Here is a 21,764-nt window from a genome sequence, read left to right as displayed (position 1 = left end):
GTTTCTATGAGAATTTAGATCCCTACCAAACACGCCCATAGTCTGGGTATCATATAAGGTAGTACGTAAGCTAGTCGTTTTTTTTCCTTGTGACAGCAGATTAGCAATTTAACTCGTATCATGTCGAACTTGATTATGCCAGCTAAATATTGGTCAAGAGTTTCTTCCAGAAACTTCTTTTTGATTATTTATGTTATTAGGAACATATTGATTAGATTTTATTTTTCTTTGGGTTATATCGATTATATTGAGAACTGGTTCGTCAGGCTGGGTTTTTTGGACACCAACGCACGATCAGATCTCCTTATTACGTGCATGACCCTGTGCAAGATAAACATTTGCAGAGGAATGCACAAAACCATATCTATAACCCATTAATTTATTGAACATAAAGCTTCCAGGTATGCGCATATTAGTGCAATGTACATGCTCAAGCGTCCATAAACTGCTGATTTTATGTAGTATTGTTGTATACTGACTATACTTCCTATGATGCACACTGGCACACTATGCACCAACAGTCACATGGCCTCCAGAAGCTGGCTATTCAACATCATATCTGATCCTAATAGGAGTAAGCAGCTTGTAGAGCATCGGCCTTTTCGGATGCCACCGAAGCATCTGCGCCTCTTCCATCCAATGAGTATGCTTTCGCCTGGGAAAAAATGAAACAAAATCAAACTTTAATAGATTTGACTTAAAACGGAGTACAAATGGAATCCAAGTATCTCATGAAAACCAGTGATGAAAAAATGGACTGAATAAACTGTGAAGCCAGCTGTCAGGATCGCAATCTCTATGATAATCCTAGTGTCATGGTCAAAGTAGTGTCCAGTTTCTATAATTCGAGACATACAAGCACACACAAAAAAAAAGATCTTCCTACACTACTCCATGTGTGCCTCAATAATATCATAATATTATTAATTTATTTGGTCCATTATGTAAATCTAACTGTGGGGAAAAACCAGGCTTAAAATTGTCAACAAAAGTACATTTTTCAGAAAGGTGCTACAAGAACTCAGAAGCTTCCCTATCTTAAGGTTCCCAATTTTGCTAGGATCTTCAATAACTCACAATAACGATGCTTTATGTGTGGACCAAGCATTTCAATATTTGTACCAGTTGGCCAGTTTAGAGCTGTCATCTTTATTAGGCTGGTAAATAAAACTCAAATTCAGAATTTTACATCTTAACATCTGCTTATATGCCAAGAGAACGTCTGTGATATCTAAAGAAACAGTAAGATTGATGCAAAAATTCAGCCTGTAGTGCACAAAATAAATTTATCTTAAATCTACAAACTGTTGTTATCTATGCCTTGTCTTTCTGCAAAGTGATCCCACAGATTATCAGCCAAAAAAACTCAAATATTTACCAGCTCAGTTCAGAAATACTTCAGAGTTTTTCCGTTAGGAAACACTGGCCAATATATCAGAATGAAAAGAACACAATCGTGGAAGCAATGTTACCAGCAAACGCCACAGGAAGGGTGCCCCATCTCGTTTCCTTATTTGTTTGCCAAGCACATCAATTGCTGTGTAACATTAAAACTGCATTAGCTCCTAACACAGGGAGGAACATAAAGAGGTATAGTTCAATTTAGTGACTAAAGAAGACCACATACCTTTCGAAGTCTCTCCAGCACTTATTAGAACAACGTACCAAACTTCATTAAAGACATCCACTTGTTCATCTGATGCACCGATCATCTGATTGCACCATTTGTTACCTTTAGCAAACATAAACAAATTTATATTTACTTGTGTTAAAGTCCTAAAGGGTTCCAACCTTATAACCAAGCGCATCAAAGTCTGGACCCAGAGTGTCAAAGACCGTCTTGTGCTCTTCATTTCCAAATTGATAAACAGCCTCCGCTAGCTATGTGAAAGAAAGTAACAAAAAAAAGCAACATTTATCAATGTTCTTGGAGAAGATTTGTGACATAATTTTTATTTGTGCAGTGCTGTAATAGGCAAGGAAGTAAATAAATGAGCAAAGAAAATTACAAAAACAACAAGCTATAGGAATGCAGCTCATCAGAAAATTAGTTTGCATGTATGCCATGGAGCATAATTTGTGTGCAGTGATATTTAGGCAGAAATAAGATAAATCACACCATACTGTTAATGCTTACTACTAGGGTGAGTAAATACTCAGTACATATGATGTGTCTCTCGTTGTACTTGAACGTGTACAGAAAAATTAGCATACCTGGAGGGCCTTCTGCATCACTTGCTGCCTATCTTTGTCCATCGAACTGACCCTGCAATCAGGTAGATTTGCAGCATTAATAACTATAATGGAACCTAATTATGTTCCTTTAAAAGAAAAGACCATATCTGACCTTGACTTCAAAGATTCCAACATATTTTGTGCACTTTTTAACTCGCCCGTAATTGATAGCGCCCATAAAATAAGCAAATCAAGGAGCCATTCCACATGCCATATAGACTGAAAAAAAGTTCAAACTGTCATTTAGAAGAATGAGCTTCATACAGCTTTAGTTCAGATCAGTAAAATAGGAATAGGTAGCTAATTAGTGTAGTTAACTATGTAGTCTATGTGCCAACCTACCGCAGGTGTTTCAAATGTGTTGAGAGAAATGTCAGTACCTCATCCTTTAGTGCATCGAGAAATGTTGTTAACCTCTCTTTAGCAGGATGTACATGACCACGCACATACAACCGTAGCAGCAACCCTAGAGCATTCAAATACACCTGAATGCATGATAAGCTATTCAGTGTCCCAACATCTGTGTCTAAGGAAAAATAACTAGCAAAAATACCTCCGCGGCCTCACAGTCACTTTTCTCAAGTTCCTTCATGATATTTTGATCATATACATCTAGGACTTTCTGTAAAGGGGATTCAGCTTCCAAGTAACAAACAGCGACATGCCACCAGTTGTGAGTAAGCCTGTAAGAGAAGAAAATGATGTTTTCTAAGAAACCATGAGCATGACCTTTGAATTATAACAATACAACACAAATTGTGTGGAAAACTACATACAAAAATGATGTGCATGCAATCCATGATGGAGAACATGATTCCATGAACTCAGTAGCTTCTCTGAAGCGACATTCCTGCTGAAAAACGTGGCACAACTGCACGAAGAAAACTAAAATGTTTGTTTTAGTGGAACTTTTTGTTATTGGAAATGTGCACATATCAGCTAAGTGGAACAGTACATTGTTAAGATACAATTTTTCTAACTGGAAAGAAGCCACAGAGTGCCTGCATAACTCAGCAAGAGCTATCCCATATAGCAATGAAACAATCATCATGCTCTCTTCACAAAGGATAAATAGTATCCGGCTTCTGAAGCAACGGACGAATCAAATGAAGAAGCAGGTGGGGAGATGTAGGCCCACAATTAGCGAACCATAAGGATTTCTCATGCACGGACCTGATTCAACCAATTGACTAAGACAAAATCTAATTGTTTAGTTATATGCCCCCTAATGCAACATGGTTCAGATTTCCCAGAGGCATGTCTATTGTCTGCTATCCCAAGCTCTACATGCCAGCTGCTGCTTGCCTTCAGTTATTGGTGGGTACCGGTTACACTGTGCTAAACAACCAATGATCTAAATTCCATATGTCCATGCATTGATGAGTGGGACCAGCATGCTCATGATAACCTTTTTATTTTCAGGAGTATTAGAAGTTTCTGAAAACACAAACCTACATACACTTATGGGCCAGCTAAATCAAAATTTGCATTTCCTGAAAAAAAAACACAAATTGCAATTGCTAGTACTAGATCCTGCACAGAAACCCATCCAATTGTTATTCTTTCATCATATTTCTACTGAATGGATCCAACACGGGAAGCATTTAAAGTTATAGTTAGAGACAAGATAAAAGAACTACTGAAACTATAACCTGATAATGAACATACATTATGCTGCGACCAGACGTCATTCTTGTTTATAGCCAAGCCTTTTCGAGCAGCTCTCTCAGCTTCATCCATCTTTCCAAGCTCTAGCAAAGGGAAGGCGAGCATACCATATATGTAGTTCTGATCTTGATTCTCTGGCAAAACCTGATCAGTAACAAGTATCATATAAATCTAATGAAAAATTGAAAACAGTCTATTGCTACAGTGTTTTTTAAGAGGAGCTGAGTTGATGAATTATTTGGTAACAGATGCATTCGAAGTTTTTTCATTATACCATTTGGCACAGGCACAAACAAAAAGAAAAGGTTCCAAAGAAAACAGAGCGAAGAGGAATGCAATGCTATTTGAGTTCCATGCTCTGGGTCAGTGGGTCATCATGCTGTCAGGGAACAATTGGCACTGGACTTCTTTCAGCGAAATTTGATTTTATGTTCCATCCAAAACTACCATACTTGAAATTCCTTAAAGTGAATTAACGAATGTACCCAAGGTGATTTTCTTTTTTTGGAATGAATTTCAACTTTCTTGGGTCGAATACAAAGAATTTAACTACTTAAGCACATAAATACACTGTAATCTGGTATAACTTACTTGTTCGACAAATTTCAGGGATAAATCCGGATTTCCTAAATAGAAGCAGAGGTGCTGCGCTCTCTTGAGAGACAGGATATCCCTGGGGAAATTCTTGAGCAACTGTCACAGACAACCGCATACCAGAAATTAACCAACTGGTCCGCTAGTACCAAAAGAATCCAATATCACACGCTTCCATTATCCAAAGCCTGAATCAACTAGAAATAAAAGCCATCGCAACCTCGAAGTGCCTCTGCAGTGCCACCTCCTCTTTCCTCTGCTCGCCCACCATCGCGGAGAGCGTCCCGAACACGGCCCTCTCGTAATCCGTCGCATTTCCCTGGAAGCAGATGAGCAAGCACATACACATACACACCACAGGTTTAAGGCAGCAGGATCATCACGGAACGAAAGGGGGCGCGGGGCAAGGTAATCGTAAAAGTAGGACGGCAGCTCACGAGGTTGTCCGCGGCGGCGGCGAGGAAGGCGGCGGCCCCCGCGGGGTCCCTGGGCGCGACGGCGTGCGCGGCGTGCGCGGCGGCGAGGGCGCAGCTCGGGTCGGCCGCGACGGCGCGGAGGGCGGCCGCCACGCGGCCGCGGCCGAAGGACAGGAAGGCCGCGTAGTAGGCGTCGAGCGCCGCCGCGCACTCCGCGGAGGACGTCCGGTACTCCTGCCCCCACATGTCCCGCCTCACCTCCCCCTCCACCGCCGCCGCCGCCATCCCGGTCGCCTCGCTCGCTTTCCGGCGGCGTCGCTGTTCGGTCGCTTGCTTGGTCGGTGGGTCGCGTCGCGTTCCCTGCGGGCGTCGGGAGTGGGAAGGGGTCTCGCGGCTGCTGATGTGCTCTGCTTGCCAGTTGCTATCGCGTTGACACGGGGGTTGTTCGTCTGTCAGCGTCTGTTTGTTCGGTGGTGGATGACAGGTGGGCCACACCTAGCGTTTGCGTGCGTGAGGCCCATCACGTCAGTGAGTGCGACACGCCCTGCGACATGTGGGGGTTTTTTCGATGGCGAGGCGCCTCGTGGGTGCCGACGCGGCGGCACGCGGAGGTTGGGGACGATCCGAGGACGAGCTGAGGTGGCGGATTTGGAGGGGTGGGATCGGATTGGAACCAAGATAGTCGTGTCCTCTTTTTGCTTCAGTTTAGAAGAACTGAAGATCTTTTCAGTTTATTCATGGCATCAGGAAATGTGCAGTCGAAACTCTGTAGCCCTGCTAGTTGAAAGAACTCTTTGATTTGATCATTAAAACAACTGTTTTGAGTTCGATCGTTGATTCAAGAACTATTTTGGACCATGTATAATCATGTAGTTATAGACAGATAGTACTTGCCTTTACTGAATTTTCCTCTGATCTGCAGAGTAGATTTAGTTTGATTGATTTATATAATTCAGCTTACCCCACGCGTCGCTCCCGTGTAGGCGAGGCCGCCGCCCGCCTCCTACTCCCTCCCTCCGCCCTACCCTTCACTGCACCACCGCTCGAGCCGGCCGCCGGAAGTCCGAGCGGCCCGCAAGGACGGCGGTGGTGGAGCGGCCTTCTCCTCCTTCGCGTCCAAGTGGGCGTGGCCGCCTCGGTCGTTGGAGGGGCGGCCCGTGGTGGTGCCGGCAAGGATGGTCGGATCCGGCGCCGACGGGTGCGGATCCAGCATCCCCGCGGCCAGATCCGCCGACAGACTACTCCCAGGCGTTGGGGGCGATGGTCGGTGATGGGCGAGTGCTGGCATGGGAGCGCGGCCACGGGGACCCGCCATCAGGAGAAGGGAGGCCTAGGGCGCGGCTGGCGAGTAGCGAGCAAAGACATCATGGCGAAGCTGGAAGCGGTTGCCTGTGACGGCGCGACATTTTTTCCAGCGGCAGCAGCGGCGAAGTGACGGAGGATACGGACACATGGATTGGGGAGGTGGTCAAGCCGCGGGTGCGAGCTGTTGGACTGTGGTGGTTGGAGGCGAGACGTGCCGGTTGCGTGTGGCTAGACGGCCGGCCAGATTTGGACTGGTGCTCCATGGCGGTCAATGAGGCACTTCTACACGACAGCTTCTGTGTCTTCAATGGCGGCGACGTGGTGTTGCGGTCGGGGTGGCCTATGCAAGGCATGCCAGTGACGCCACGGAGGCGCAGCAGGGACACCTGGTGCAGGGGCGCGCTGGCAGCACCGAGGTGGTGCTGCGGGCGTCAACGGGTCACCTCTCCTCGGTTGAGGAGTTGCAGAGGCGGTGAGGGGAGAGGGAGGCGGCTGATCGCTGGTGGGGGCTCGCGCGGCGTTGTTGGGGGGAAATATAAACGACCCCCTAATACGCTGCTTAAAGAAACAAACATGAAGGCCCAGGCCCACCAAAGCATGATCAAATCTCCGCCTCGCCAGACCCAGGCATCAGGATCGGGAGCGCCCGACCGTAACCCTGGGGTCGGGAGCGCCCGACCCTGTACCGCGAAAGTTCCGCCTCGCCCGACCCCGAGCGAAGGAGTCGGGCGCGCTGAGGTCCACGGGGTCAGAATCCCCCTCGGATATGATCCGCGTAAACAAGACAAATCCTGTGGGTCCCCCCGTCGGCCTCACCATAAATGCACCGCAGAGTTGGCAGAGCGCAGGGCGACCGCGCCCCTCACGCAACCCGGTGCAAGTACTCGTGCACGACCGTCCTGTGCGAGCTACAGTGCCGGCGGCCGGTTTCTGTTCGTCGCAGGGTACTCATGACCTGCGGCGACCGGAGCAAAGGAGGGAGCGGCCCCGTCCTCGGGTCCTGCACGCCCTCGGGCCCCGTGCAAACGGCAGTACAGGAGTGAAGCTCCCCCTCTCTACAAGCCATCGCCGAAGCAGCGGTATCCACCGTCCTCCCTAACGGACGGCGGGGTGACGATGAAACCGCCTCATCATGATCTAACCTGGTACCTACGAACACCGAAGTAGCTACCTACGGGAGCAGCGACACTTGGCGTCTGGCGACCACCCATCCCGGCATGCATGACGGCACGCGTTTAGGGTCGGCAGGACATCGGGCGCCTAGGCTCTCCCTCCTCCTCCCTGCCTGACTTTTTACCATCTTACTCTTTACCTTTTACCCGATCCCAATTGTAACTCCGGCCGGCCCCTTGCGATATAAAAGGAGGAACCTAGAGCCGGAGGAGGGGATCGGCAGATCGGGATCGAACAAAACCAGCTTCCCCTCCCGTACACCATAGGACACCAATACTCTTCCTAAGAACACGAAAACCGAAGAGACCTGGGACCAGTCCCTCTCTCGCCCATCTGTAACCCCCTACTACAGAACCCCCGCACGGGCAACACGAGCATCCTCGATACTGGACGTAGGGCTTCCTTTGCCCGAACCAGTCTAATCCGTGTCTCCCGTGCAACCATCTGAGGCTCACGCGCATAAAAAAAATTTACTAGTCTAAGTCTTGATCCGCTGATCTTGACAACGACAGGCGTGGAGGAGGCTGCGCACGACAAGGCACATGTGTAAGGTGGCGACGCCCCGAGGAGATGCCCGACGACGCATGATGGTGAGGCGGTGCGGCAGTGGCCGCGTGCGAGAAGTGGGGTACGACGGCGTGGTGTGTGGAGGCACGGCAGCGACGCCGTCCCAAATGGGCTACCGTGAATGTGGTCCGGGAGTGCCGAGCCGTGAGCGTGCAATGAGGGGTTGGAATGCTCCGGACGAAATCCCTCGTTGGCGTTTCTTGCTAGTGGAGATGATGGCGGGGCCCTAGGGCGTCGTTATCCCCATTGGAGGCATCATGTCTGAGCTACAACCCTACTGCACAGGTCCTCTGGGTGAAAAACCTGTCCAGATCTTGGATGAGCGACGGCGGCGTCATTGGCATCATGCGCTCCTTGGAGGCATTTAGACACCCATCTCGGTTTGTGGCATTGCTGGTCCATTGGTCATGGACGGCCGCAGTTGGTGGCGGCAATTCCGCCACGTGGCAAGTTGGATGGGTGTTGCTGAGGCCACGTGGAGGTGATCGCAGTTATGGTGAACTGTGGCCAGGGGTTGTTGCATGGTTGTCGATTTTGGCTGCTTGCAACGGACCGCGACGGCTGGTGTTGCTTTGCAACGGTCAGTGCGGCGTGGGACTGCGTCAGAGGACGGTGCTTGCGGCAACGGTATTGTGGGACAACTAGGCTTGCAGCGGATCGCGGCGGGTTGCTCAGCTTGGCTGGACTATCAGGTGCGGTACATCGTCGGAAAACGGTGTAAACGACTTCTCTAGCATGGTGACATGGCGGTGGAGGTTTTTGCGCGGGTGAAGCAACGAGGTGAAGTCGACCTGCGGCGGTGGCTTGGTTGATAGATGGAGATTTTGGGGAGCGGGGCAACGTTGCTCACCACTCTGACGGCGACAAAAGAAACGGATCCGTGACGTGGAGTACTGTGGCGGGCGTGGCGAGGCCCCCCGTACGCGGTGTTTTCTTCAAGGCGATGAGAGCGAGGTGGAGTCCAACGACGAATGTGGCGAGGCTCCCGCGCGTTGTATTATCGCGGTGGCGACTGCGAGGTAGCCTGCGAGAGGTCCGGATTCGGTGGTATCACTCTGTCAAGTGGAGTGTGGTGTTGCAGCAACATTACAATGGAGGATCCCGCATGGCAGTGGCCTTCTCGGTGCGGTACAGTCTGTTTCTACCGGTTCCCTGTCGACGTAGAGCCACGCCTAGAGGTTTCGATGAATATATGAGCGTGAATGTTGGTGGGTACCGTGGTAAAGGTTTCGATTCTGTTGCCTTGGCGAGTGGAGTGGTAAGGCTGTGTTGACATCCCAATCTAACCGGTCGGGTGTGATGGATTTAAGTTGAGTAGTTACCTGTGTTGACGTTCCAATCCAACCGGCGAATTTTTTTTCTTTTCTTTTTCCTTTTCCTGCCTATGGCCTTCCAGGGTTGTAGCCAGGGTTGTAGTCTTGTATTTTTCTACTACATCAACGAAACACGCACTATCTTAGGGGGTGTTTGGATCTTTAGTCCCGACTAAAATTCATGTCACATCGAATATTTGGAGACTAATTAGGAGGACTAAATACGAGCTAATTATAAAACTAATTACACATATGGAGGCTAATTCACGAGACGAATCTATTAAGCCTAATTAATCCATCATTAGCACATGTTTATTGTAGCATCACATTGTCAAATCATGGATTAATTAGGCTTAATAGATTCATCTTGCAAATTAGTCTCTATCTGTGCAATTAGTTTTATAATTAATCTATATTTAATACTTCTAATTAGTATCTAAACATTCGACGTGACAGAAATTTTAGGAGCCACTAAAGAAACAAACCCCCTTAAGCGGTTCCTTAAAAAAAAGGTTGGTTGATTTGAGAATCAGTGTTGGTGAAAGCGACGCTGTGTACCTCACAGAATATCCCATCACAAAATTCACAGTTCACCGGTTGATCCGCAAGCAGCTCAAGCGAGGGTAGCGACCAGTCAGCCTCCATCTCGCACGTCCAGTTCCTGATCAAACGGTCCACGCCCGACAGTTGGTGCCACTCCAACTATAACTACCGCAGGCTCCTCTGCATCTGAAATATCCTGCCAGGTGCCAGCGGCCGCGGACAAGATCCAAGAACTCGCGCCACGCACGGACAGGGCCGGAGATCGAGAGTGAGAGTGACCGACAGCGCGAGGCGCCATGAACGTCGAGGAGGAGGTCGGGAAGCTCAAGGAGGAGATCCAGAGGCTCGGCCAGCAGCAACCCGACGGCTCCTACAAGGTACCCCTTGTCCGTCTGGCGCCCCCCTCTCCAGGCAGATCTGAGCCATCTGCTCCGCCGCATTTCCTTCTTCTGTGCTGCCATCTCTGGCATGGGCTGCGCCGGGATACCTCCTCTCTTCTCGATGATTAGGACAATGTGCAGTTTGATGGTGCGCGCAGACCTACCTGGCGTGAAGCTGCGGAAGTTCCCCCAAAATCTTGATCGGCGGCTGCGATCTAGTCGAGTCCTAGAGATGGCGTTGTCGATTTGATGGAATTTGAGAGATCATCCTTCGGCACTGCTGATGCGAATTTGCAGCAGGGTCTTGTTCAAATAAGGGTATGCTTATTTTGCCAAAAGCTGGATGCTCGAACTGATGTGTGCAGTACCAGTCGCTGCCAAAGCTGATTTTCCCCAGTACAGATCCCCCCAAATCTGTGCACCTCTGGCAATTACCTAGTCAACTAGTGCATCAATGATATTAAAATTGAAATACAACATTTCTAGAATTCTACTCCTTTTAAATTTGGGGTGGCTTTGCATGTCACTTCTGCAGGGATTACCGTAAGCTATTCAATTCATACATTATCCCGTATTCCAGTGAACCGATTAATTTTTGAAATTTTAAAGAAGCTCGAACAAATGGAAACATCTGTTTACCGTTTCCTAATTGCTCTAGTTAAATGTTAGGCTGTATCCGTAAATGTCATTCTCAATGAAGGTGCCCACTGTGATTGTGCAAAGAAGAGTGTAACTGATCAAGGACTGTAGTCATACTTATTGCTTACAGAGTTCTTTCATATTGCAAATCTTTGTTTTGTTAACTACTATGGATCCCTGTTTATTTGAAAATACTCAAAACAAATTCAACAGAATTCTTTCATCTTGGTTATTTTGGTTACTTTTTTATTTTTGTTTGCTTAATTAAGAGGAAATTAATATTCAGTTTGTGTGATCGTCTGTTACCTTCTAATAATCTTCTGTATTATTTTTCCTAGCCATTCGTTTCCAGGTTGTGTCTTAAACACGTGAGGCTATAAAGTGCATATGATAGCTTAGAACGGCTTGTCACCATGATTCTCCTTCGTTTCCTATTCAGGGGGTGTTTGATACTAGGTGCTAAACTTTAGCAGTGTCACATCGGATGTTCGGATGCTAATTAGAAGGATTAAACATGAGCTAATTATAAAATTAATTGCAGAACCTTGTGCTAATTCGCGAGACGAATCTATTAAGCCTAATTAATCCATCCTTAGTAAATGGTTACTATAGCACCATATTGTCAAATCATGGGCTAATTAGACTTAATAGATTCGTCTCGCGAATTAGACTCCATCTGTACAATTAGTTTTGTAATTAGCCTATGTTTAATACTTCTAATTAGCATCCAAACATCCAATGTGACAGGTGCTAAACTTTAGCAGCATGTATCCAAACACCCCCTCAGTGACTCCAAGGTTTAGTTTTTTACCACTTAAGATTAGGCTGGTTGTTTTCATGTTTGCTGTGACTAATTCAAACTTTCCAAATCCTAATCTTGGCTCATTACATTGGTCCATTGCCCTACTAATCATCTTAAAATATTTTGACATTTGATCTTAGTCCCTAACTCTAGCCAAAAGCTATGATGAAAAGAAACAGAAATAACCTGGTATAGTACATTGCTGTAGTCCCTAGCACTATCCATGTACTGTAGCTTCTGTAGTTCTGCACATTTTATGCTTGCGCTGTATGACATTCTTAAATGAGAACACTACTGGCAGTGGCAGGTGAGGATGCTATGACTTGCTTATTGCAGACCTTTTGCTAACAGAGTTCCACTTTTGAAGAGTCTGTAAGCAATATTGTAATTGTTAGCCTTATAACACACAATATTGTAATTGTTTTCATCTTTACTGTTCTATACCTTGTGAACTTGTACCGAGGACATCAATACTGCATTACTGAACTTATTACGCTTTGCAGGTCAAATTCGGTGTACTCTTCAACGACGATCGATGTGCAAACATTTTTGAAGCACTAGTTGGCACCTTGAGGGCCGCCAAGAAGAGGAAAATTCTGACCTATGATGGCGAGCTGCTTCTGCAGGGTGTTCATGACAATGTGGAGATAACCCTATTGCCCCCTCCTGCAGTTGCTGCCGCTTGAGGCGCACAGAACCACCATTCCCCTATTCTGTATCGTTGATATGCTTGTACTGTTGTGCCTATATTTTCATGAACCATTTGGTATTTCCAGAAGACTGCTATATTGTGTGATGTATGAAGTTGTGACGCTTAAAAAATTGGCTTGCTTGCTTATGGCTGTGCTGTAACATTCTAGATGACTTTTCTTTCTCCAGAAAATTACCGTTTTAGTTCCATTACCTTACCATTTTCCTTAATATTTTTCTTGCGATCCTTATCTACAGACTACAGTTACTTCTCTCACCAGCATATATTGTCACCCTGATCCATACATCACCTACTTCAGAATAATAACACCTATGATCAGGACATGTCTTATAATAACCAAGTTTATAAATAGGTGAAATAAACAGAGAGTGAGGAGTGATAATTTGTTGCTGAGGAATGCAGGCTGATTTTCACCACTTCTACTTTTCTTTTCGAGAGAATTCCCTATTTGACATTTTCACCACTTCCACTTTTCTTTTCGAGAGAATTCCCTATTTGACATCGAAAGGTAGCTTATTTCCCTATTTGACATTCAAAATTTCAATCTTTCCTATTTGACATCGAATTCATTTTACCGTGCCTCCTACGACCCTGCCGTCGATTCTGTCAGCCTGAATCGTTTTTCGCTCGTGTATGCCAGTCAGATTGTTACCATGTGGACCAAAATACCCTTGCTTATTGGAACTTATCCTTCCGCATCCTCGCAGTCTCTTCTCTCTCATGCGCTTCTCCTTCCCCATCCGACTCCAGCCACAACACAGCCGCTGCGGGGAGGACGGGCGGCAGGAGCGCGCGCGAGAGCGGTGCATGTGCGGCCGTGCGCGGGAGGATGGGCGGCGAGGGCGCGCAGCGCAGGCATGTAGGCGCGCGCGCGCGCGAGCGAGCGGCGCGTGCACGGGAGGACGGGCGGCGGGCGTACGCGGGCAGGCGGCAAGCGGGCGCTCCGGCCACACGGGTAGCCGCACCGGCGCTCCGGCCGCGGGGGTAGCCACATCGGCGGGCCGCTGGCGCTCGGGCTGCACGCGCTGGCGGCGGCAGCAGGCAGCCGCCGCAGCCCCGTTGCTCGAGCTCCACCTCTTGAACGCGCCGCTCTACATGTCGCCGCCCATGGGCGTGACCACGTCCACGTGAGGAGCGAGGTTGCCCAGGTTCGGCTCCGGCTCCGGACAATCGCATCCTCGGGTATACTGGGTTCGAGAGGAATCAGATGCACCAGAAATTGGCACTGTTATGGGCCAGCATATGACTAAAGGATTAATGTTTTTTTCATTACATGCTAATACATAAAAATGAGTCAACGCAGTTCCTTGACCTCAAACGCCCATAAATCCAAATCGGCATTAAAGTATGTGGATTAATCAAAATGCACAGTATCATACTCAATACTGATGCAAAGAGCCACGAGGGGTAAAAAAGTCTTTTTAGATGTATGTTAACACCGTTAACAGCCAAAACTAACGCAAGTGTTAAAGGTGGCATAAAAGATATACATGGTGTCATATAGGGGAGTAAAAATTTTCCAGTGTCGTAGAAGGAATAATTAAGCTATCTTCTAGATGGAATTTTGTCTTTCTTTTTTCTTTACTAGCTTGATGATTTATGTGCAAACAGACATCTTTTGACGATCTTTGCTAAAAGAAGTTTGGGGCTCTTTGATCTCCACGAACGTATCGTGTAAGCAACTTGTTTTTTCTGAAGATCTTCAGTAAGTATCCTGTAAGATCCTCAGTAACGCGCTCGGGCGCCTCCTCCCTGTCCGGCCGCGTCCCGCCGTCGCTCGCCTCATGCCCGCGCTCCGCCACCCTCAACCTCTCCAACAACAACCTCTCCGGACCGCTGCCGCCGTTCGGCCCGCGCGACTCCGGCCTCCGTACCGCCACCTCGGCGGCAGCTACTTCAACGGCTCCATCCCGGGCTCCTTCGGCGACCTCGCCGCGCTCCAGTACCTGGGCCTCAACGGCAACGCGCTCTTCGGCCGGGTTCCGCCTTCCGCCCTCGCTCGCGCGGCTCGCCCGCCACCGCCTCCGCGAACCAGGAACTATTGGAGCTCAGGTTATGGATGAGGATGAATACCTGGAGGTGAAATCCGCGGCCTGTTCTTGCCGGACGCGGCAGGCGGTTTCCATCCCTGCCGTGGCAGAGCGCGCGCGTCTTGTTGCGCTCCGCCGCGCACCGCCGCCGGGCGGCAGTCGGCCTGAAGCCTACGCGGACCGCAGGATGCTTGGGGTGGGACGGAGCGAGACGGGGCGGCGGCGCGCTCGCGGAGGTTGCCGGTGACCTCGCCGTGCGCCATGCCCCCATGCCCGGAGGTATTTTTTGCAAAAACCACCCTAATTTGGATCCAAATATTTATAGAATACCCCCATCCGATTATTTATAGAATACTCCCTAGTTGGATCCCGATTATTAGTTGCGATCCAATTATTTACATGTAGCCCCCGTCTCAGATAGTTCGTGTGGCCCCCGTCGGCTCATCCTCCGGCCGCCGCCGCCGCCTTCCGTCCCGGCCGGAAGCGCAAACCACACCCCGGCCATCGCTGAGATCAGGCACCGGCCCTCCGCTCTGCATCTGTTCGTCGGGGAAGACGATAGGGGGTCGTCGGATGCTGGCACTTCGACTTTCAACGAGAGAGGCTGAGGCATGGAGAAGTCAACGCTCTGTCCTTGGCGTCAAGTTGTCCTCAGTCCTCGTCGCCGGCTGCATATAGCTTTAGACTTCGCCGGACGACGACACTCTCGACGAACAGCACCCGCCGCCCTGAGCCCCTCCTCACCGGCGGGAAAATGGCAGCAGCTTGCGTTGGGCCTGTGTCTTCGGCACTTGGTCATCTTATTCTTATCTTTCTTTGCAGGGAGAAATACGTGAGCGTACAATTTGAAGAATTATCACTGTAAACTCTTTTTCCTGATGACTGCCTCTACCATCATAATGAGCAGTTACTGTCGTCGTGCTCGAATGCTGCTAGAACCAAGTTTGATTCAATCCCTTCTAGTTCATTAGCAGTACATGTGATCCAAATCACTAGAACGAACAGAACCAAAAACAACAAGCAACAATGCAGGTGATAATTTGGTTCTTTGGGGGAACGCAGACAGTGTTTTTACCCCACTTCCACTTTTCTTTGTTTCTACTGGCATGAGGATGGGAGGTAGAGCCGTAGAGGGCAAGATGTACACTGCCAAAGTGGCTTATAGTGGTAAGAAATGGTTTGCACTACAATGATCCTTTTTTTCTGAAATTTTCGAATTAATCATCTGGCGGGCCTGTCCACTGATTGTTACATATTTGTTAGGATTGCAGAAGCACTGGCAGATGAATCCTGGCTGCACCTGTTCAGAAAACAACTGCATAGGAGGAATCCTCCAAGTATCGTTGTTGCTGATTTAATGTGCAAACAGGCATCTTTGACTTACTGAAGTTCTTCTTTAAAAGAGTCAGGGCTTCTTTGAGTTCGACGAATATAAGCAACTTGTTTTGAAGAGTCACCAATGGTTATGCTTAGTGTACTACATAAGATAGATTTATGATGTTACAGAGATCATGGAAACTTATCCATGTTAAAACTTTTTATCTAACCTGTCCTACGCCTTTCGAACATCTACAAGAGGATAACAAAGCTGCGTTACTGAACTATTCTCGTTCCATTTGCAGGTCGAGTTCAGTGTCCTCTTCAATGATGAATGGTGTGCAAACATATTCGAAGCACTACTTGGCACCTTTCAGGCTTCCAAGAAAAGGAAAATTTGACCTACGATAGAGAACTGCTTGAGCCGGGCGGGTGTTCATGACAATGTGGAGATTACCCTCTTGCCTCCTCCCACGGTTGCTGCGTCTTGAAGTGCACAGCACCGCAGGTCCTAATGCTTGTAACTTGTGGTGTCTAGATTCTTATAAACCATTTGGCGTTCCCTGAAGATTGTTATTGTGTGATGTCTAGAATTGTGATAAACACTTACGAAATTGCCTTGCTTGCATATGATCGTGATGCAAATTAACTGAATGCTGGTATAAAATGCATCTGCCATAAGACATGAAAGAAGCAACTCGAAGGTTATGGCGGTGGGCCATTGACTCTGCACCGTTCTACGTGTTTTTTCCCCCAGAGAGTTTTCTTTCTAGTTCCATTCCTTTCTCCATTTCCTTGCACTTTTATAAGGAAACAATCCTTATCTTATCTACAATTACTTTTCTCAGTAACATCTATTGTCGCCTTGATCACCAATAGATCGATCACCTACTTTAGCAGAATGGCACCTATAAGTACCTGTACCTATTGGTCTAGTCTTTCCCTATAAATATCCAGGTGTGAAGTAAACAGAGCAATGAACTGGGGGTGCATGGAGAGAAAGATATAATTTGTGGTTTTAGGGAATGGATTGGAGAGTGTTCCTTGCCATTTCCAATTCTCTTCGTTTCTACTGGCATGAAGATGGGAGGCACAGGGAAAGATATACGCTGCCTCGTGCAAGGACGCAGGAAAGAAACGTTTTGCACTAGAATGCATTCTAAGAAGTTAGATATCTCCTGTACACACTGAAGCTTATTAATTTTTCTACCTGATGAAATCATCTGGTGAGCCTGTCCACTGATTGTTACGTACAGGATACCACAAAGATGCAGTAGATGATGCACTTGCTTCAAGCACTGACCGGACATTCCCAACAGCAGAGTACCATGGAACAACGCAGCGCAGAAGAGAACTACGCCAAGTCACTCTTGCTAATCGAAGATGTTCAATTTTGCTAATTTCCCAATCCAGTTAAAGAGGAAAAGATGTCTGGCTGCTTAAAACTAGCTAGAATGGCTTCATCGATCGTCACTTTCAATAGCCATTGAGGGAATCATTCTGCATCCTGGCTATTTCCATGGCCATTTGCAAAAACCTTGGGTGTGTCTCAGGATCGATGCATCCCAGGGCCTCGTCATCAATGATCTCTGCTTGGAGCAGGACTCACCGGAGGGATCCTCCATATCCAGCATTTACGGACTGGAGAATTGCCTGGAGAATTGGCTGGTGAAGAAATTTATGGATCCAGTGATCAGCTCCATCCAGGACTGCAGACAGGAGGAGGCTCTCCATTCGGGAGCTTTCTTCTGAGGAAGATAACTCAGCAGATTGAGGAGAATGGGCAGTGATCTGCGTCAAGACTTAGGATGTATCAAGAACAACTCGAGCTCTTGAAATGTCACTTTGTTTGACCATTTCTGAAAAAAAAGGAAAAAGAACAACGAGTTTAAAGGTCAGTCCAGTCATAGTCAATGCATACGTTTTTTTTTTTACTACAGAGCCTCGTTTCGATCATGTTAACTTCACAAATACAACCAGTACTAGTTGTTTTCTTTTTCCACTTTCTCAATTCTCATCTGCTCTTCACTCGGCTAATATAATTGCTAGGTTCACTAAGTTTTCTTGTGTTTGTGGTATCATTCATGCATCACCCTTTTCTTAAAAAACCTTACTAGTATTGGTTCATTCCCTGAAGTCAAGCACTGCTACGGTACATGTAGAGGCACTTGAGGTTTCCAAGCTATCACCTCCAATTTCCCATGGTATGATTCATTGGAGGTCTGAAACAGGCTTCATGGTAGGCAACAGATACTCTCTGACTGTAAACAAAGAATGAAGCAGTCACCAGCGCAATTTTGTCATCCGAAATGCATGAAGCTGCTTCGGTTTGGGGTTCATCACTGCCGTGCCCGAGCGCGCGCGTCTTGTTGGGCTCCGCCCCGCACCGCGGCCGCGGCCGCCCACGACGGCGGTCGGTCTGAAGCCTAGGAGGACCGCGGGATTCTTGGAGTGCGACGGGGTGAGGCGGAGCGGCTGCGGGCTCGCGGAGGTTGCCGGTAACCTCGCCGTGCGCCATGTCCCACGCCCGGAACTATTTTTTGCAAAACCCACCTGATTTGGATCGCGACTATTAATCGCGATCCAATTATTTACAAATAGACCTCTAATCTCGGATACTAATTTTTCGTGCGGCTCCTAGTTCGGCAGTCTCTCTTACCCCCGGTGGCTGATCCTCCGACCTTTACGCCGCCGGCCACCATCGCCGCCGGCCGTTTCAGCCGGAAGAGAAACCGCACCCCCACCCTCCGCTCTGCATCTGCTCGCAGAGTCGCAGCGGAAGACGGAAGGGAAATATCGTCGGATGCTGGCACTTTGACTATTGTTACACCCAGTTTTATGGATAAAATCAAGGACCGCCTATATGCATGCTAGGATCAAGTTTCATACACACAATGATATTATAAGCGAATAACAGCAACAATATCACGTAAAAAAACACAATAAAGATTTATGAAACCATCAGGCTTAATCCTGGAAATGTAGCCTCCAAACTTCATAGGCAGATCACTTGGGCTGTGTACGCCTAAAACTCAGCACCATCTTCACTACAAACTAGATACCAGCTTCTTCTTCTGAGTAACGTTGGTTATAACAAGGGTGAGCACATATCGTACTCAGTAAATGTGAGGAGAATATGAATGCAAGACTTAAACAAGGAAATGCTGGCTGGTTGACTGCATTAAGTATTTTTAGTTGGTCAAATTTTATTAGCACCTAATTACTAAGGTATAAGTATATACCAACCCACAGTTAATAGAAACATAAATATAAGCCATAGGTATATGGCACAACCATAACCACGATTTAAGTCCATCTTCAAGTTCAATTATCGTGTGAGGGTTCAGGCTGCTCTTGACCGCGAGCACGGCTGATCGATCAGTTTTACACTCCGCAGAGGTCGCACATCTTTACCCACAAGTTGCGTAAAAGTTCAAAAGAACTTTAGACCCAACCATGCGGTGCTGATCAGGCACCATACCACACTTCTGAGGTGTGATTGCATAGGAACGCTACGAGGCCTTTACAAAGATTCGCTAAATGAGGACGGGGCTAGGCGACGTAGGCAGCAACGGAGGCAGGGCGCACGGCGCTCGCCCTTAAATAGGCGTGGAGACCTAGGGGCACACGCACGCCGAGGGAGAGAGGCCGGCGGTGCCATGGCTGACTAGGCCGGGGAGGCAGCACGGCCCCGATGCGCTTTCGTGGGTGGGAGCGGGCCTGATGTGGGTCGAGCCCATGGGCTCAGCCCAAAACGATAGGAAAGGGTTTTTATTTTCCAGAAATCATTTCTCGCGTGCACAGAAAAATGTTAATTCATTTCAAGTCAAAAAAATACTCCGAAAATCTCAAAAATTCCAGAAAAAATCCCAGAGATAGTTTGGAACATGGAGAGTCCAAATAAAATACTTGGAGCTTGAGAAAAGGATTCTATAACCACCCAAACATTAGATTTAGCTCTAGGAAAAGGAGAATAAATTCTAGAAAAGCTAGAAATTTTCTCAGAAGGGTCTAGACATCGTCTAAATGCAATTTTTGAAACTTTTACACTCAAAAAATACCAAGATGCATCGGCATGAATGCACAGACATAGAACAACATTATTTAATTTAGAAAAGCAAATAATTATTTTTCCTATACTAAATTTCATGTAAAGAAAAATAAATGTTGGAAAAATTTTAAAATTATAAGAAAATCATTCTTTAATTATTCATTTTATTCACATACTAAAATTTGAAAATTTCAAGGTGTGACAACTATTCAACGAGAGAGGCATATAGAAGTCAAAGCTCTGCCGGCGGCGTCACCTTGTCCTCAATCCTCGTCGCCGGCTCTCTACATCTTAAACTTCGCCGGACGATGACACCCTCACAGCACCGGAAATGGCAGCAGCTTGCATTGGGCCCTGTGTCTTTAACGCTTTATCATCCTGTAGCTGTCTTGGCTTCATTGTCATCTTATTTGCAGGGAGATATACATGCATTACAGCATGAGCATACAATTGAAGAGTTAATCACTGCAAACTTTTTTTTTTCCTAACTGCCTCTACCATCATATATAAGCAGTTGCCGACTTGCCGTCGTCGTGCTCAAATGCTGTCGGAACCAAATTCGATTCAATCTCATGTAAGTACTCCTTCCGTTTCAAATTGTAGATCATTTTGATTTTTCTAGATTCATATATATTATTATGTACCTACACATATACTATATCTAGATGTATAATAATATCTATACATTATATCTAGATGTATAATAATATCTATGAACTAAAAAGTTAAAACGATCTAAAATTTGGAACGGAGGGAGTAGTTGATTAGCAGTATATGTGATCCAAATCACTAGAACGAACAGATTACAGAACCAAATAAACAAGTACAGTAGTGTAGCATAAGGAGTACATACTGTACATGAGATAGATGCAGGGACATGAAGCATTTTTCAGCTTTAAGCACGCTCCGGTGCACTTGCCATCATCTCTATTCTCCAAGCGCAAATGCAGCAGCATCGAAGCTGTCGGAGAGGCCGGTGCCGGTCATGAAGGTGACCTTCTCTGGCGAGGAATCAGGGACGTACACCTCCACTACGCTGAGCCAGAGCATCAGCTCCTTGGTCTTCACGCCGGTGATCTTCCTCAGCTTGCCTTTCTCGGCAAAGGCCGTCACCTCGGCGGCGTAAGACACGGTCTGCTTGATCTTCTTGAACGTATGCTCGACCTTCTTCTTCCGCTGCACCAGCCACATGAACCCTGTGTCGCGGTTGTACCCGAACTCCTGGATGTCCTCCATTGGAAGGAGGCCCTTGGGGAGGCCGAGCTCCTCCAGCAGCTCGACGGACTTCTTCCTGCAGGCGGCGTCTCCGCCGGAGACGACCTCGGCACCAGCACGGTGGCTCTCGATGGCCCGGGACGCCATTGTTCTTTGCAAATGGAGTAGGGAACTGTGTAGGTGCTCTTGAGAGTGATGAAAGTGTTTGTGTGATGGGAGATGGAGCTGCAGCACATATACATAGGCAGCTGATGCAGAGAAGAGGTGCGAGACGGCGGGCCGTCTTGTTTGATTTTATTGGAAAAGGGTGCTGAATTTGACAAGGACCATCGTGGCGTGCTTACACGTATTGAAGAATCAAGTCCGGAGTGCTGAACTGCAAAATTGACCTTTTCTCTTCATGACCATCTTTCAGAACCTGCTGACTCTGGAAACGAGCAAGTTAAATTAAAATTTAAGATATAATAAACACATCAAAATAGAGCAAGAAGCATGCTAAATCACACATCCGCACTATTGCACCAGTACATGTACTCGAAAGACATTAGAATTCCTTATAAAAAAAGACATTAGAATTTTGTGCATGTATCTTGGAACAAAAGAAACTGATAATTTGCTACATCTGCATAATAGTTACATTGGGCAGCAAGTCGCCGTTCTAGCCACCAAAGAATGAAGCTGTGTTGACAAATAACCTGCAGAGTTCCACTGAAAACATAAAGATGATGAAAATCTGAGCACCCTAATTCTTATACCTTATGCTGAATAAAACCACTAACAACAGTTCATTATACCTCATAAAAG

The 21,764-nt window shown here is 47.2% G+C and overlaps 3 protein-coding genes across 3 annotated transcripts; 1 reads left to right on the top strand and 2 right to left on the bottom strand.

The window, feature by feature from the left end:
* Positions 1-355: 355 nt before the first annotated feature.
* On the bottom strand, positions 356-5,310 carry LOC101774452 (tetratricopeptide repeat protein 38). Its single transcript, XM_012843165.2, has 13 exons — positions 4,935-5,310; positions 4,718-4,816; positions 4,495-4,596; positions 3,904-4,047; positions 3,012-3,106; positions 2,789-2,918; positions 2,616-2,720; positions 2,348-2,454; positions 2,215-2,266; positions 1,792-1,881; positions 1,628-1,712; positions 1,473-1,537; positions 356-655 (listed from the first exon to the last, which is right to left on the bottom strand). Exons 1-13 carry the CDS (start codon positions 5,196-5,198, stop codon positions 566-568), a joined length of 1,428 nt encoding a protein of 475 aa, XP_012698619.1. The 5' UTR covers positions 5,199-5,310; the 3' UTR covers positions 356-565.
* Positions 5,311-9,968: 4,658 nt separating this feature from the next.
* On the top strand, positions 9,969-12,538 carry LOC101774043 (costars family protein). The gene is made up of 2 exons (XM_004982070.4): positions 9,969-10,191; positions 12,139-12,538. The coding sequence occupies exons 1-2, from the start codon at positions 10,111-10,113 to the stop codon at positions 12,319-12,321; spliced, it is 264 nt and encodes an 87-aa protein (XP_004982127.1). The 5' UTR covers positions 9,969-10,110; the 3' UTR covers positions 12,322-12,538.
* An 8,134-nt stretch (positions 12,539-20,672) lies between these two features.
* On the bottom strand, positions 20,673-21,188 carry LOC101773638. The gene has a single exon (XM_004982069.2). It carries the CDS (start codon positions 21,105-21,107, stop codon positions 20,673-20,675), a length of 435 nt encoding a protein of 144 aa, XP_004982126.1. The 5' UTR covers positions 21,108-21,188.
* Positions 21,189-21,764: the final 576 nt, after the last annotated feature.

The sequence above is a fragment of the Setaria italica genome, chromosome IX (assembly GCF_000263155.2).
Source record: "Setaria italica strain Yugu1 chromosome IX, Setaria_italica_v2.0, whole genome shotgun sequence".
NCBI lineage: Eukaryota > Viridiplantae > Streptophyta > Magnoliopsida > Poales > Poaceae > Setaria > Setaria italica.
Note: the sequence above shows the minus strand (reverse complement) of the source record. Positions and strands in the feature narration are given on the sequence as shown.

What these genes read in the sequence shown, in the direction of transcription:
- LOC101774452 (XM_012843165.2), bottom strand. Translation starts at nt 5,198, where the DNA reads ATGGCGGCGGCGGCGGTGGAGGGGGAGGTGAGGCGGGACATGTGGGGG. An exon ending in CCCTGAAATTTGTCGAACAA is followed by an intron (nt 4,048 to 4,494) that starts GTAAGTTATACC and finishes GTTACTGATCAG; the next exon opens with GTTTTGCCAGAGAATCAAGA. An exon ending in TGATGCAGAAGGCCCTCCAG is followed by an intron (nt 1,882 to 2,214) that starts GTATGCTAATTT and finishes TCTTTCACATAG; the next exon opens with CTAGCGGAGGCTGTTTATCA.
- LOC101774043 (XM_004982070.4), top strand. Translation starts at nt 10,111, where the DNA reads ATGAACGTCGAGGAGGAGGTCGGGAAGCTCAAGGAGGAGATCCAGAGG. An exon ending in AACCCGACGGCTCCTACAAG is followed by an intron (nt 10,192 to 12,138) that starts GTACCCCTTGTC and finishes TACGCTTTGCAG; the next exon opens with GTCAAATTCGGTGTACTCTT.
- LOC101773638 (XM_004982069.2), bottom strand. Translation starts at nt 21,107, where the DNA reads ATGGCGTCCCGGGCCATCGAGAGCCACCGTGCTGGTGCCGAGGTCGTC.